The following is a 15,693-nucleotide window of genomic DNA, read 5'->3' as shown; positions in this document are numbered from 1 at the left end:
AACATGAAAATGAAAATGCGGTTCTGTTAGCAGATCCAGGTCTGCCTCCTACAGACACTAAACTTAAAACTGAAGGGCTTTGTGCCTGTCGGTGGGTGTATACTGTTGAGGAGGAGCTATTTTCCTTTTTTGCCTAGTGTCAGCCTCCTAGCGACAACAGCACACACCCATGGTTACCTGTGTCCCCCAATGAAGCGATAAAGAAAATACTTTTTTAAAAACTTCTATTTATGTGTCAAACAGTATAAAGAGCTGGTTAGGCAGAGTATTTAGAAAGAAATATACAGAAAAAATAGATAATATCCGTCAAGAAATCTGCTCCCAACCACCAAGTGCTGTGACTCCCATCCCTTCCTACATCTCCCCTGGCTCACTCTCCACATTTGATCCCATAACAGAAGAAGAAGTCTCCAGACTCCTCTCTTCTTCTCGTCCGACTACATGCACTACCGACCCCATTCCCTCACATCTCCTCCAGTCTCTCTCTCCAGTCGTCACAACCCACCTAACTACAATCTTTAATCTCTCCCTCTCCTCGGGCATTTTCCCATCCTCCTTCAAACACGCCATCGTTACTCCATTACTAAAGAAACCTGCTCTCGACCCATCCTGCACAAACAACTACAGACCAGTCTCCAATCTCCCCTTCATCTCTAAACTTTTGGAACGCCTAGTTTACTCCCGCCTTACCCGTTACCTCTCCATTCACTCCCTTCTAGACCCTTCACAGTCCGGCTTCCGCCCCCTACATTCGACTGAAACTGCACTCATCAAAGTGACCAATGACCTTCTGACAGCAAAACGTAACGGTGACCACTCTCTGCTCATTCTTCTTGACCTATCTGCAGCTTTCGATACTGTTGACCACCATCTCCTACTCTCTAGGCTCCAGTCACTAGGCATTAAGGACACTGCACTCTCCTGGTTCTCTTCCTATCTCTCTGACCGCTCCTTCAGTGTTTTGTTCTCTGGCTCCACGTCATCTCCTCTTCCTCTTGCTGTCGGGGTACCTCAGGGCTCAGTCCTTGGCCCCCTTCTTTTCTCTCTCTACACGGCCCCAATTGGACAGACCATCAGCAGATTTGGCTTTCAGTACCATCTTTATCCTGATGACACACAACTATACACGTCGTCCCCCGACCTTACCCCCGCTGTACTACAGAACGCCAGTGACTGTCTGTCCGCAGTCTCCAATATCATGTCCGCTCTCTATCTGAAACTCAACCTCTCAAAACTGAACTTCTTCTGCTCCCGCCGTCTACTAACCTCCCTAAATCTGACATTTCCTTCTCCGTGGGTGGTACCACAATAACACCCCGGCAGCAGGTGCGCTGTCTGGGTGTTATGTTTGACACCAATCTCTCCTTTACATCCCATATACAATCCCTTGCCCGCTCTTGCCGCTTACACCTAAAGAACATCTCTAGAATCTGCCCTTTTCTCACTATGGAAACAACAAAAACCCTCACTGTTGCATTGATCCACTCTCGCCTGGATTACTGCAACGCTCTATTAATTGGCCTCCCCGTCACTCGACTATCCCCTCTCCAGTCCATACTCAATGCAGCAGCCAGGATCGTCCATCTGGGTAATCGGTACTCGGACGCGTCCGCTCTTCGCCAGTCCTTACATTGGCTGCCCATTCATTATAGGATCCAATTCAAAGTACTTGTTCTCACCCACAAAGCTCTCCACAGTGCAGCACCCCCTTACATCTCTTCTCTCATTTCTGTCTATCGGCCTAGCCGATCGCTGCGCTCTGCAAACGACTTTCGACTAACCTCTGCACTAATCCGTACCTCCCACTCCCGACTCCAAGACTTCTCCCGTGCTGCTCCTATCCTCTGGAATGCTATACCCCAAGAAATCAGGACTATCCACAATTTGCATAGTTTTAGGCGCTCCCTCAAAACACACCTGTTCAGAGCGGCCTATCACATTCACTAATCAAAGTCATTCTCTGTGTAAGTTTGCGTGCGTAGCCCATTCACTATCTCCATCCATCCTTCACTCCTGCAAGATGGCTGGACCTTCATTGTAAATACACCATTGTAAATACACACCTGTACTTTGTATCTCCCTCACCTCATTGTAGATTGTACGCTCTCACGAGCAGGGTCGTCTTATTTCGTCTTATTTTGCTTTAATTATTGTATTGTTAGCGTTGTTACTTATGACTTGTGTTTTGAAACTGTTAAACTGTAAAGCGCTGCGGAATATGTTGGCGCTATATAAATAAAGATTATTAATAATAATAATAATAATATTATTATTAAATATAGAAATGATAATGGGCTGAAAGGCATAGGGAATCTGTCAGGTTCCCTTTAAGTGTTTTTTTCATATTACAAAAAATAGATGAACAAACCGGTTAGCAGTTTTGGCCGCTATAAGATGCAGCCACTGACTTTCAGGGATTATCTACAGCATTTTATAATGCTGCAGATAAGCCCCCGGTATGACCTGAAAGATAATAAAAATAAGTTTTATTATACTCACCCGGGGGGCGGACCGCCGGTGCAGTCCGGGTCCGGCTCCTCCCATCTTCTTGCGATGCCGTCCTCCTGTTGCTTCATCGCTCCCCAGCATCGCGCTCCTGAGCAGTCGTACTTATCTTCCCTCTTTAGGGCAGAGCAAAGTACTGCAGTGCGCAGGTGCTGGGCCTCTCTGACCTTTCCTGGTACCTGCGCACTGCAGTACTTTTCTCTGCCCTCAACAGGGCAGATAAGTACGCCTGCGCAGGAGTGCGACGCCGGGGAGCGATGAAGCAACAGGAGGGCAGCATCACAAGAAGATGGGAGGTGCTGGACCTGGACCTGCGACACCCATCGGACCGGACTGTATTATAGAATGCTGTAGATAAGCCCGAAAGGCAGTGGCCGCATCTTATATCGGCCAAAACTGCTGACAGGTTCACTTTAAACACGTGTACAATGTGAATAAAATAATGGTGCACAAACAGCACAAGAAAAAAAAAAAAAAAAAATATTCAGTGACATGGAGAATCGATGTGGAGCAAAAAACAGGACAGGCGAAACATGAGAAGACGACAGCTAGGGGATTAGAAAACCTGGATTAATGGTTTCCGTACCAAAGGAAGCAACTATAAAAGATAAGAGTGCAGAATAAAGTAACGTGTAATTAAATGCTAACCGGATGGAGCCACGTTTGGCATTACTTTCCGAAATGACCTTTCCCTCACGTGGGTGCAAGGAGGGAGATTTCGGGAGAGTTCTAGTCACAGGGGAGGTCATCGGGGGGTTGTGTTCTATCAGAAGCTGCAGTGCCCGGTCTGTACAGGTAAGCAAATCATCAGCCTAAGGAAAGTGTGAAGGAGGAAACGATAATGAACAGACCGTAAATTACTGATATATTATAGTGAGACCCATTAGCCTTTATCCTCACAACAGGACATAACCTCTTTCGACGGTATTGTGCTGACACTAGAGCCATTAATCTCTAAGATACGATCCCCTGGGTACAGCAAATTACGAGCTTCAAGTGTCACCCTGTAAATAAAAAGAAAATATGTTAAAACTGTAAATTCATCAATTGGCTGTCCGTGCTAGATGTTTTTTTTTTTTTTTTTTTAGATATACCTATTGGAAAATATGGTCTTGCACTTATTGTTCACTGAAGAAAGATGTTATAAATACATAAGGTGGAAATGTAAGGAATATAAAAGTAACCATGTTCTGGAAACTCACTGAGTGACCTTCATGTCCTCCACCGATACAGAGAAGCCCCTACTCCCTCCTGTATGGGAAGGCAGCCGTAAAAGGGTTAGTGTGTGGGGATGTTGCTCTTTAGCTGATTCGTTGCAGAGCCCCTCAAACTGTGGTCGTAGAAGTAGCAGCTTGTGACATGGGCCACTAGAAAAGTGACAAATCAGAAGGAACAAAATCAAATCTACCAATGATACATGTACAAATCTTCATATAATGTACACATTTAATTTCAGAATTAAAGGGATTATCCAGGAGTTTTTCACCATTTGCCGTCAGTCAGCATTCTCTTGATCAGCTATGCTTTAGGAACCAGATTTGACACTTTAATGTATTGAAGGGGCCCTCCACTACTTGGACAACCCCTTCTCATTCCTCATGTTTGGCTCCATTAAAATAAAAAAAAAAATCTTTATTCCCACCACGTTGCTGGAACTGTTCCAGTGGTGTCGGCACTCGTGTTCCCAGGACCTACGTGAGGTTATGTCATGTGAACCCTGCATCCAATCAGCACCAGCTCCTCTGTCTCTGACTTTGGACATACTGAACTTTAGGAAGCCAGGGCTGCGGCCGCTCTCTTGACTTCTGCATATGGATATGTCTATGAATATTTCATTACAGGCTTCTCACCAGAACAGAGTTGTGCTCTCGACCAAGCTGAATGACTCCCCCTCCTCAATCACAGCACGGCATCCAGAGCACGAGAAGCATTCAGGGTGGAACTTGTACTGGGAGACCACCTGAAGGACAGTGGAAATATTTCAGTATCACAAGGTATACAATATGCGACGTGAACGCACAGCTGAACTGTTCTTAGATTCCTACATCGTTGTAAGAACGATTTGCAGCAAAGCACACATTGCAGCCATTTCCGCAAGATTTTACACCCAATATATTGCTACAAACTACTTTATAGGAAATGAGATATGTACATAAATTAATAATGTAACAAATCTTTCCCTTCAGCAATAAAATACTGAATTATTAGAAGAGAATATTTTTGCATACAACTTGAAAATAGCAAAATTTGAAAATCTTAGTAGTTAGAACATTAAGGAAGGTGCTGTGTTTATTGTTTTTTTTTAAAAATATCTTTTACATAAACATGTTGTTTGAACCTAAGAGTTACCAAATTATATTTGTTTTTTTTTTCTTTATAAATGTTTAATGCAGCCCCTGGGAGCTGCCATCTTACTTTACAGGTCTGTAAGGGTCGCTGGTTGACACAGTCGGCAAATACGGCAGCCCCTAGAATCAGGAGACAGCGGTCAGCCCTATCTCTAAGGCTATGTGCACACGTAGTTTTTACGTGCTGCGGATTTCTCCCCGCGGATTTTGTAAAATCCGCAGGTAAATTTCAGGTCAAAAGACCTGCGGTTTACCTGCGGATTAGGCTGCGGTTTTGCCCTGCGGTTTATCAACTCTACAATGGAGGAGATGGTAAACCGCAGCGGAATCCGCAGAAAAGAAGTGACATGTCATTTCTTTCTGCAAATGTGAAACCGCAGCAAAACCGCGTGGAAAATTCCGCAGAATGTGCACTGCGGTTTCCATTTTACATAGAGTAAAATGGTACTGTACAACGCAGCAGATTCTGCTGCGGACCCGCAGGGCCAGAAACACTGCAGATCCGCAGCAAAATCCGCAGCAAAATCCGCAGCGTGTGCACACACCCTTATACTGTAGCCGCATCAGCAATGAACTGGGTATGCCTCTGTGTGCTGCCGAATTCACAGCTGTAGGTGTGGCTGCTGTGAGACGGGGAGAGAGACAGCATGCAAAGGGGGGAGAGAGATGGCATACACAGGTCTGAAAAAAAAAAAAAAAAAATTTTTCAAGCGCTGTTTTGGTTATTCCACATAATCTTTATGTTTTTGAGTGCGCTGAATCCGAAAATGACCTCCGTTTTGTCATAGGACATCACGTTTTCTGACAATTTAAGTAACTATGTTAAATAAGACAATACCTCAAAATAAATGAAAATAGACTCAAAATTAATTTTTTATTACAAATGTTTCATGAAAATCATTTTTTTTTAACTGCAATGAGCTCACTAACACACACTAAAATCGATTCTTCTTCCCTGTGAGGCTTCTCTTGGTACATTTACGCTTGTGAGTAACATCTGTAATGTCTCTCTGAAGCGTCCAACAGTAGTCTGCCATCATTGTAATGCTCCATCTTCCCTGGTATCTTCTTTACATCTCTTTAATGTCCTGGTGGAATCGTTCACCTTGCTCTTCACTCACAGCTCCCAAATTTTCAGGAAAGTTGTCAAGGTGGAAATCGGGGAAATGCACTTTCAAACTCATCAGGCAACCTAAAGCTTGAAATGCTTTCAGCATTCGTCCGACCATTTTTTTGTAGTCAGGGTCTTTGTTATTGCCTAAAAATTTCTCTACGACCTTTTTAAATGCAATCCACCCTTCTTTTTGAGGATGCGTCATGGTATTGATAAACTCTTGATCAGCTATAAGCCTTCTAATGTCTGGTCCGTCGAACACACCTTCCCTTCAATTTTGCCTCCGAGAGGCCTGGAAACTTGGTGACCAAGTATTTGAAGCATTCTCCATCTTTTGGAAGTGATTTTACGAATTGCTTCATCAATCACAATTTGATGTGGAGAGGTGGTAGAAGAACTTTATGGGGAGGAACCAAAGTTTCTCGGAGGACATTTTTTTCACCAACTGTGAGCACCCTCGGCTGCCAATTCTTCTTGGTCCAGTGATTTTGTCGGTCTCGACTGTCCCATAGAAACAGAAAACAAGGGTATTTGGTATACCCAGTTTGTGGCCCGAGCAGCATTCACAAGACTTTCAAATCCCCGCACACTTGCCAACCGTGGTCTTCATATTTAAGTTTACGAAGAACCAATTCCAAGTTCTCGTAGGTTTCCTTGAGGTGTATGGAATGACCTACAGGGATGGAAGCATAAAAACCGCCGTTGTGGAGTAAAACTGCTTTGAGACTTCATTTTGAAGAATCTATAAAAAGACACCATTGCGCTGAATCATATTGGCTTTTGAATTGACCCATCAAACCTTTGACATCGATGCAATAAGCCAACTTATCTTCCTGGGCAAAGTAAGGAACGAACTCGTCTTCACGATGTCTGAACCATGAAAAAGACACTCCTGGCAACAATAAATTCTTGCTTTTGAGCCTTGATCCGAGTAACTCAGCGGCATCTTTGGGAAGATTCAAGTCTCTTACCAAATCATTCATCTCCTCCTGGGAAAACAATTTTGGTCTTGTATCATCTTCAAAGTCAGAACTTGATTCATCATCTGGTTCAGGTATGACTCCACCTTCATCGGAGCTAGTTATCTCTTCCAACGTAGCAGGGGCCTTGGGTACTGATATATCTGTGCCATGGGGGATGGGACGAATTGCTGAGTGAATATTGGGGTATGAAATGGAATGCTTCCATTTTGAATTATACCCTTTCACATCGCATGAACAAAAGTAACAATCGTCACTATGGTTCTTTTGCTCTCACCATACCATAGGAATCCCATAACGGAAAGCTTTTTTCTTACTCTTGAACCAATTTCAGAGGTCCTCAACACACAGTTTGCACACTTTATGAGGCGCCCAAGCTTTATCTTGATCTCCAAGCTTTAGTCCAAAATATGCGAAGTATACTTTTTTCACAAAGTCTGTAATATTCAGCTGTTGCTTCAACACTGTATATTCATCACAAATGTAACAGAAACTGTCAGGCGAATTAATACACTTCCGCTGAGCCATAATGCTAATTTTGGGAAACACGGTTGAATATGACGAGCTAACACGAACTGAGATTAAGAAGTGTGAACAGGCGAGAACCAAGATAAAACAATTGAAACAAGCCCGGGCATGTCAGAGCCCGCTCTGTGATGAGTTCATTTTCTCCTTCACCTCTGATGTCTGATGAACTCCCTCTGCTTGTGAAAGGAGGTAGTGAAATTGATCTGGATGGGAAGAAAATGTCATCTGAACAGGTGGAGTGTGATTGGACATCCGGAATTTCTGAGTGGATATAAGGCAGCCGACGCCCTACAGGGTTTCTGGTGATCCTTTCTGCTCTGAGCTCTGGCATCCAGTTTAGTTCCTGTCTACTAAAAGCTAAGTTTTTGCTCTGCTATTTTTCCATGAGATTTTGTCTGTTTACTTAGTGTTTGTGTTCAGCCTGCCCTGGTTGGGACGGGCTAAACTCCATTTTTGTCTCTGATCAGTTGATCTCTTTGCTCTGTCTTCAGAATATACCTGAGTGCTGATATAGTGATTTTGAAGTCTAGTGACTTCAGGGCCTTTTCTATCAGATGTGTTGGACATTATTTTTGGCAGGGTTTTTTGCGTGATTGCAGCCAGCATCTTTTCTGTCCTTTCCTATCTAGTTAGTTGGGCCCCATCATTTGCTCAGCCTGTCTGTGTTTTCATCTGTTTTTCACCGACAATATATGTTGGGGGCTGTCTATTGCTTTGGGGTCTGCTCTGGGGCAGTTTAGATTTCCCCTTTCTTTCTGTAGGCTTATTTAGCTCTCCGGCTGTGACGAGGGGTCTAGGGCACCGTAGGAACCCCCCACGGCTACTGTTAGTTGTGGTGAATAGGATCAGGGGTCTGCAATCCGCTAGCTACCAACCTCTCCGGTTTTCTGGACTTAGCTTGTGTTTTTGTTTTTTCCTCCTCCGGTGACTCATTCATAACACCGCTCGTTCAGCTTGCAACATGTTGATGCTGGTTTCATTAGCTCACTCTGCAAGTTCTTTTCTTTGAAAGATATATTTTTATGGCATTGTATATCTTCAATGCATTGATGTGAATTAATTAATAGTAATTTTGACTTTCAAAACCCTAAGATAAAAAAAAAAAAAAAAATTGAGAAAAATTTACTACATTTGAAGAGAATTTTGCATTTTGTGGCAAATCCGGAAGTCCAGGATTTTTTTGAATATTTTTTTCGTTTTCAGCACACCTAAAATACATGGAAATTAGATGAAAAAAATCAAACAGCTTTTAGTCGCAGACCATATAAAAGGGGAGCGGATGAGAGACATATTCCATGGATCCCCCTCATACTTTTGCCTCTGCACAAAAGCACCATGCGTAGCTCTTCACGGTCGCAGCCCTGATAGTCACCAATGGATGAAGTCTCGGCCACACTCCTGTCATTGCTGTTCCTCCGATCTATTCTGCTTGCTGCTCTTCGTAGCACGTGTAAATCACAGTGCAGTTACCACCAAAAATGATGTGGAGCACTATGTGGGTCCCATTGTAGTGCTCCCTTAGAAAAGTGTGACCCTGCTCCGTCCATTTCTATGGGAGTAGAAATATAGAGGATGGAGCAGAGTCACACATTACACCAATTCTGGACGGAGTGGTGTCACCAGAATGCATATACATTACATGGGAGTATACTCGGGACTACAGATCAAGAGAAGGACATGGGTACAAGTAAGCTGAGCAGCAGTAGTCAATGTCAAGCAGCAGCTGCAAAAGCAAGCAAGATTTTAAGATCTATAAAAAGAGAGACAAAATCCCGCGATCCCAATGTATTACCACCTTTATTAATCACTTGTGAGGCCACCTCTAGAATATGGGATCCAGTTTTGAGCTCCACATTTTAAAAAGGATATTCAGAAGTTAGAATCAGTTCAAAGACGGGCAACTAGATTATTATAAGGGATGGAAGGCCTCTCATGAGAAGTTGGAAAAGTTGGGCATGTTTAGCTTAGAAAAAAAGACGCATCAGAGGAAATATCATTTACATATATAAATATATGTGTGGTCAGTACAAAACACTGGCACATGTCTTATTCCTTCCGAAGACCATACTGAGAACTAGGGGGCACTCATTACGGGAAGAAAGGCGATTCCTGCAACTAAACAGAAAAGGGTTCTTTACAGTTCGAGCAGTCAGACTGTGGAATGCCCTACCAGAGGAGGTAGTAGTGGCAGACACTATATCAGCTGTTAAAAAAGGGCTGGATGATTTGCTTGATACACATAACATTGCGGGTTATAGTTATATTAGTGACGAAATGTACAGTTGATAGACCTAGGTCTTTATTGAACCTACGCAACTATGCAAGAAGGAGCGTGGGGGGGGGGGCAAAAATTCTGAGTGGGCCCCTAACCAGGCAACTCTGATTACAACTAGGGTGGAGCACCCTAATAGTGGATGTAAAAGAACTTCAGCAGATGACAGCGTTTCTACTAAAAAAAATTTAAAAAAAAAACGCAATACAAAGACAAACACTGATAATACCAACATATAGTGACCATATAATGGTAGATACCAGTGCTCCATATAGTATAATGTACTCTCCATAGGCCTCCTTATAGTATAATGCACTCCCCATAGGGCTTCATATACCGTAGTATCCAAGAAAATGAAGAGCATATGATCCAGGACCTTAAAATTGCAATTGATCCATAAAATGAATTCACCAAATTCCTCAATAGTGAGAGTGCACATGAAGCATACAGCGACGCGTTTCTTTCTCAAGGAACTTTTTCACAGCTGATCATAATTATCAACATAGCTAGTATAGTATAATGCATTCCCCATAGGTTTCTATACTGTATAATGCACTCCCCATAGACCTCCACATAGTAATGCACTCCCCATAGGGCTCCACATAGTATAATGAACTTCCCATAGGCCTCCATACAGTATAATGCACTCCCCGTAGGTCTCAATATAGTATAATGCACTCCTCATAGGCTCCTATACCATATAATGCACACCCCATAGACTTCCATATAGTATAATGCAACCCCCATGGTCCTTCATATAGTATAATGCACTCCCCAGAGGTCTCCACATAGTATAATAAAATATAATAAAAAGAAAACCTGTAATAATGTTAATAAGTATCACAAAATCATGTACCCAACACATTTGTTAAAATAAATAAAAAGTGTAGAGACTGTCAGCACAGAATGACTGCTCAAACAAAGTCCAGGCACTCGGTGCATCACAGTGGGGCCAATCATTTACCATATATACTCGTGTATAAGCCGAGAATTTCAGCACATTTTTTTGTGCTGAAAACGCCCCCCTCGGCTTATACATGAGTCTTTGTCCCAGAAAGCTAGCAGGGGAGGGAAAGCGGCAGGAGCCAGCGGCTGTCAAATCATACTCGCCCTCCTCCTGGCGCAATCGCTGCACGTCCTCCCTGCATCTCTTTTGACCCGGCGAGGCAGCTTCTTCCAGTATTCAGCGGTCACGTGGTACCACTCATTAAAGTAATGAATATGTACGTGTCTCCACTCCCCTAGGCATGTAGCGCATATTATTTTATTGAGCGGTACCACGTGACCGCTGAACACCGGAAGAAGCTGCCTCGCCGCAACAACAGAGAAGCTGGGAAGTGCAGAGACCGCGCCAAGAGGGGATGAGGAGGACAGGGAGGACGCCGAGCCATGCCTACAAGGGGGAGGACGCCGAGCCATGCCTACAAGGGGGAGGACGCCGAGCCATGCCTACAAGGGGGAGGACGCCGAGCCATGCCTACAAGGGGGAGGACGCCGAGCCATGCCTACAAGGGGGAGGACGCCGAGCCATGCCTACAAGGGGGAGGACGCCGAGCCATGCCTACAAGGGGGAGGACGCCGAGCAATGCATAGCAGGACAGGGATGAGGGGACAATGCATACCTGGCTTATGCTCGAGTCAATAAGCTTACCCAGTTTTCCGTGGCAAAATTAGGTGCCTCAGCTTATACTCGAGTATATACGGTATATAGATCTTCCCACCTGCTTGGTTTCCATCTGTCTATTATGCCAGAAAAGTTCATCAAAGAAGTAGGGGGGCCTGTAACATGACCAGGGATAAAGAAACTGCATATGTAGACACCCTGCCTAACAGTCCCTGTGTTACATTACATACATAAACAGATCTCTAGAGAAAGTATTTCTAAAGTCCATCTATGATATGTAAATGAGGGCTTTGACTAGTCGAGGGGTCGTTAGTGTCCCCAGACTAGTCAGTCCACTTAGAATGTTATCACGCCCTTGTGCGCATGATAATATAACTTATAAGCTTTGGTGACATAACAAGCGCCATACTTACCTTGTGGCTTCTTCCCCGCTCATCATTGATCTGAAGCCTGGTGTATGTGTACTGACTTCAGAAGGCGCACTGCGCATGATCGGAGGTCTCTGCACTAACACCAACACCCATCGACTAGTCAAAACCCTCACTATCTTATTATAAATGGACTTACATTACATATATAAACATATTGAGAAAAAGTAACACAGGGCCTGTTAGGCAGAGTGTCTACGTATGCTGACAACTGCTGGTGGTTCTGGGAGACCGGTTCCCTTTAAATAAACAGTGCAGCCCCAGATTGGTGATAGATATTCTTTAAGGACCTAATCAAAGCCATTACCCTGTTTACAGAAAAATGAGGCTGCCACAAGATGCATGTGGTGCTGAATGAACAGCGGTTTGGGCTAGCAGGGATTACCATGGCTGGTCCGGTCAGGCTCAGTTTGCAGCTCACACACTGCTCGGGCTGTGACGTCCAGGCCTCTGCAGGGGAGAGTACAGCTGGGTCAGGCTTCCTGTTACATACAAGAAAAACATGCAATGAATAAAGACTCCCTAAGAGATTGCCAACCATTGTTCCACAGCACCATTTAAGATCTGCAGGCGTCAAATTTTTTGGCATGAATTATAACACCCCCGAGTGTCCATTCTGGAAAAGAAAAAAAAAAATATCACTTTCTGTACATGTAATTAACAAAAAAAAGTAGGTAGACTGCAAAACGATAGGTCAGTTTTATACTAAGGCTATGTGCACACGCTGCGGTTTTTGCTGCGGTTCCGCTGTGGTTTTGGCCCTGCGGAACCGCAGCAGTTCCGCAGACATGGTATAGTACCATGTAACCCTATGGGTTTTCAAAACCGCTGTGCTCACGCTGCGGTTTTTTCCACGCAGTTTTGCTGCGGCTTTTTTCCCGCAGCATGTCAATTGTGTCTGCGGATTCTGCTGCGGTTTCACACCTTTAACATAGTAGAGGTGTGAAACCGCAGGCCAAACCGCAGGTCACTTTACCTGCGCTTCCGCAGGAAAAAACCCGCAGGTGAATCTGCAGCGTGTGCACATAGCCTAAAAGTGACCTAAACCCATGCACTGTTAATACACATTTACAGAGTGTGGAAATACTGGTGAATGTGGGCACTTTTAGCACAATTCCTCTGTAACCTTCTCCATTTCTTGGCAGCGTGGTTAGATTGTGTAACACAGCGGTGTTGATAGACAAGGCAGAATAAATGCAGAACGCACCTGCACCTCCCTGGCCATACAGTCAGGAACATTTGTGATGAAATTCTTTTGTGATTTTACAGGATTTCCTTTCGCTTATTCTTTGGCACATTAAAGGATAACCACGCCACACTGAACAATATAATCTTTTTAAATGCTCAGAACATAAAAAAATCCTCACTTTCTAAGCAGTCTGTAGTCCTGACCCTGCTTGCAGGCTCTTTGCAGATGATCAGATTCCTATTCACTGCCAAATACAGTGAGGAGTGCTGAGGAGGGGGATGCAGCTGCAGTTTGTCTCATGCATGAGAGAAGGGAGCAGCTGTGATAGCAGGAGGGACTATAGTTGGTATGATATCGGCTTCATAACTAGCATATTATATACACACTACAGATTATGCTAATTATTTCTTACATCATAGAAGTATATACACCACAGCTATCAGTATTATATGATTACTATATCCAGTACTATATAGGTACTAATATGGCTCGTACTATATAATGACCACTCTTCTGGGGGTGGGCCCTCAAATAAATGACAATTTACTCTATTAGATCAGGCAAAATATTCGATATCAACTGAGGTCCTAAAAGAAAAATGCTCCTGTGTCTGGGTACTGCTGTTACATACTGTCCTCAATCCTTTTTAGAACATTCAGCCAATGTGCGGGCGGGTCACACATGCTCAGTAGGTCAGTCAGATGGTCGCGAGTCCTGCTATAGTAGAGGATCTCCAACAAGAATCAGAACACTAGAAGCAGTTTCTCGCCAGCACTGGAAATATTAGGTGGAGAGTCAGTGTGGAAATCAAAAGACCACCAGGGGGCGCCATAAGGCAACATATTAAAGGGGTTGTCCTGCCCAAAATGATAACTCTGCAGTCACTGTGTGAGTGCAGACTTATGAATCCCACCTACGTACTGTGCGCTGTGGGGATTCACAGGTTTCTGAGCCGGGACCAGAGGATACATATGTATTATACGTACCCCCGACCAGAGCCCAACTAGTGGGCGCGGCATTGCTCCATACACTTGTATAGACCGAAGCCATGTTCCGTCTGGTGATGCGGCCCTCCAGTGGGCGCAACCTCACTCAATCTCAGTACAAGTGTATGAAGCGCTAGTCGGGTTCTGGCTGGCGGGTGTATATATCTACTATGTAACAGTCTTATTCTGTCACAGAAATCCTGCGGCGCCGATTGGTCTTGGCCGGCCGGGCGCGAGCAATCAGCGCATTCGAACGACGCACACCTCCGTCGGGAGATGAGAGAGATAGAGAGAGAGAAAATACCCGATGCATTAGAATCGGGCCACCATCTAGTGTATATATAACCAGGACAGGTGGGTACGTATGAGTTATATAATACATACCCTTCCGTTCCCAGCTCAGAAACTTGCGCCTCCCCAAATTGCACAGTGCGAGCACGGGGGGGGGGGAGGGATTCATAAGTCTGCAGTCACACAGTGTCTGCAGACTTATCATTTGGGATTGGACAACCCCTTTAATTTGAATAATTTTCTGTATATTTATTCACTTACTAATTGCTGAGTATTTGCGCATTGTTTTTATCCTAGGTTTTGTCTGTTAATGGCCACAGTGTGAATATGCACCTACACTTATGCCAACAGGTCCACTTCTTTGGTTTTGCTTTAGTTTCTTATACTCTGTATATATAGGGGAGTTTCTCTATTTTTGGGCTGTACCTCTTGTCTTATAGCTGTCCATAGGCAGGTGCAAAACAGTCAGGCCTGGGTCCTGCTCTGCCCCCGACTATTGGCTCATATAGAGGTGAAATACTAGAGACAGGTTAGGATAGTCCCGATGGGTACAACTGTGGGATGGCTTTTATGCTTTTTTTGATCCAAATAGGGTCAACTAAGCACCCTATGTTAGTTACATGCACTATTTCTATTTACTTACTGCAGGGCATTTGCTCATTGTTGTTATCCTATTAGTATTATTATTGTTTTGATTTTTTGCATAGCAAAACACTTACTGTGATACACTTTCCTCCATTTGGGCATCCTGGGGGGTTTCCACTGTTATCTCCAAGTGTTCTCTCTGCAAGTAAAAGCACAAGTCTATTTAGGTGTCTCAACATTGCAGGAATTTGAAGATGAACAAGTTCTTCTTGTTCGGTATACAGGGAAATATGACTGGGTAGATGTTCCATCTCTGAATATAGATCACAAGTGTGTGCATAAAGCAATAGTCCTTTATAGACCAATCTTCTCTATAAGGGCTCATTCAGATGTCAGTTTTCCATGGACAGAAGTCGTATCCATTTATAGTCTATGGGGCTGTTCACATACATGTCGGTGGTATTTTTGGAGACATTTCTGACTTTGATCTCAGATCAAACTCAGCATTGCAAGTCTATGGATCTGTGAAAAAAAAAAATGGGACAGCACTCATATGCCATCTGTGTGCAATCCGTGTTCTGTCCGATTTTCATATTTGATAAGAGATGAGAATACTTCTCATACGGCAAAAATTAAAAGAATAATTGATGGTAAAAACTGATGGAAATCTGATAAAAAATGGTCTGTTTTTGAAGTATACGTGAAAAATCACTGACATCCGAACGAGGCCTAAAGATAGGAGGACTTCAGTATCGATACCTTAAGGTTGTGAAGATCCAACTGTATGGACATTCTATTTGCTGCAGCAGCAGATAATTGACGAGGTTTTCATGACTAATGTTA

General features: G+C 43.8%; 1 protein-coding gene across 5 annotated transcripts in view; it reads right to left on the bottom strand.

Moving 5' to 3' along the window:
• Window positions 1-15,693, bottom strand: part of LIMK2 (LIM domain kinase 2) — a 62,349-nt gene that overhangs the window by 21,023 nt on the left and 25,633 nt on the right. For 4 of the 5 annotated variants that reach the window (XM_073582776.1, XM_073582779.1, XM_073582775.1 and 1 more), the window contains exons 2-7: window positions 14,985-15,049; window positions 12,185-12,281; window positions 4,356-4,465; window positions 3,708-3,872; window positions 3,419-3,509; window positions 3,154-3,317 (exon numbers count right to left, since the gene is read on the bottom strand). In XM_073582776.1, coding sequence (XP_073438877.1) covers window positions 3,154-3,317; window positions 3,419-3,509; window positions 3,708-3,872; window positions 4,356-4,465; window positions 12,185-12,281; window positions 14,985-15,049 — 692 coding nt within the window. Of the gene's footprint in view, window positions 1-3,153; window positions 3,318-3,418; window positions 3,510-3,707; window positions 3,873-4,355; window positions 4,466-12,184; window positions 12,282-12,337; window positions 12,416-14,984; window positions 15,050-15,693 lie in introns of all 5 variants that reach the window. The other variant, XM_073582780.1, reaches the window with a different exon arrangement.

The sequence above is a fragment of the Dendrobates tinctorius genome, unplaced genomic scaffold (assembly GCF_039654945.1).
Source record: "Dendrobates tinctorius isolate UK_male_01 unplaced genomic scaffold, ASM3965494v1 ptg000073l, whole genome shotgun sequence".
NCBI classification, from domain to species: domain Eukaryota; kingdom Metazoa; phylum Chordata; class Amphibia; order Anura; family Dendrobatidae; genus Dendrobates; species Dendrobates tinctorius.
Note: the sequence above shows the minus strand (reverse complement) of the source record. Positions and strands in the feature narration are given on the sequence as shown.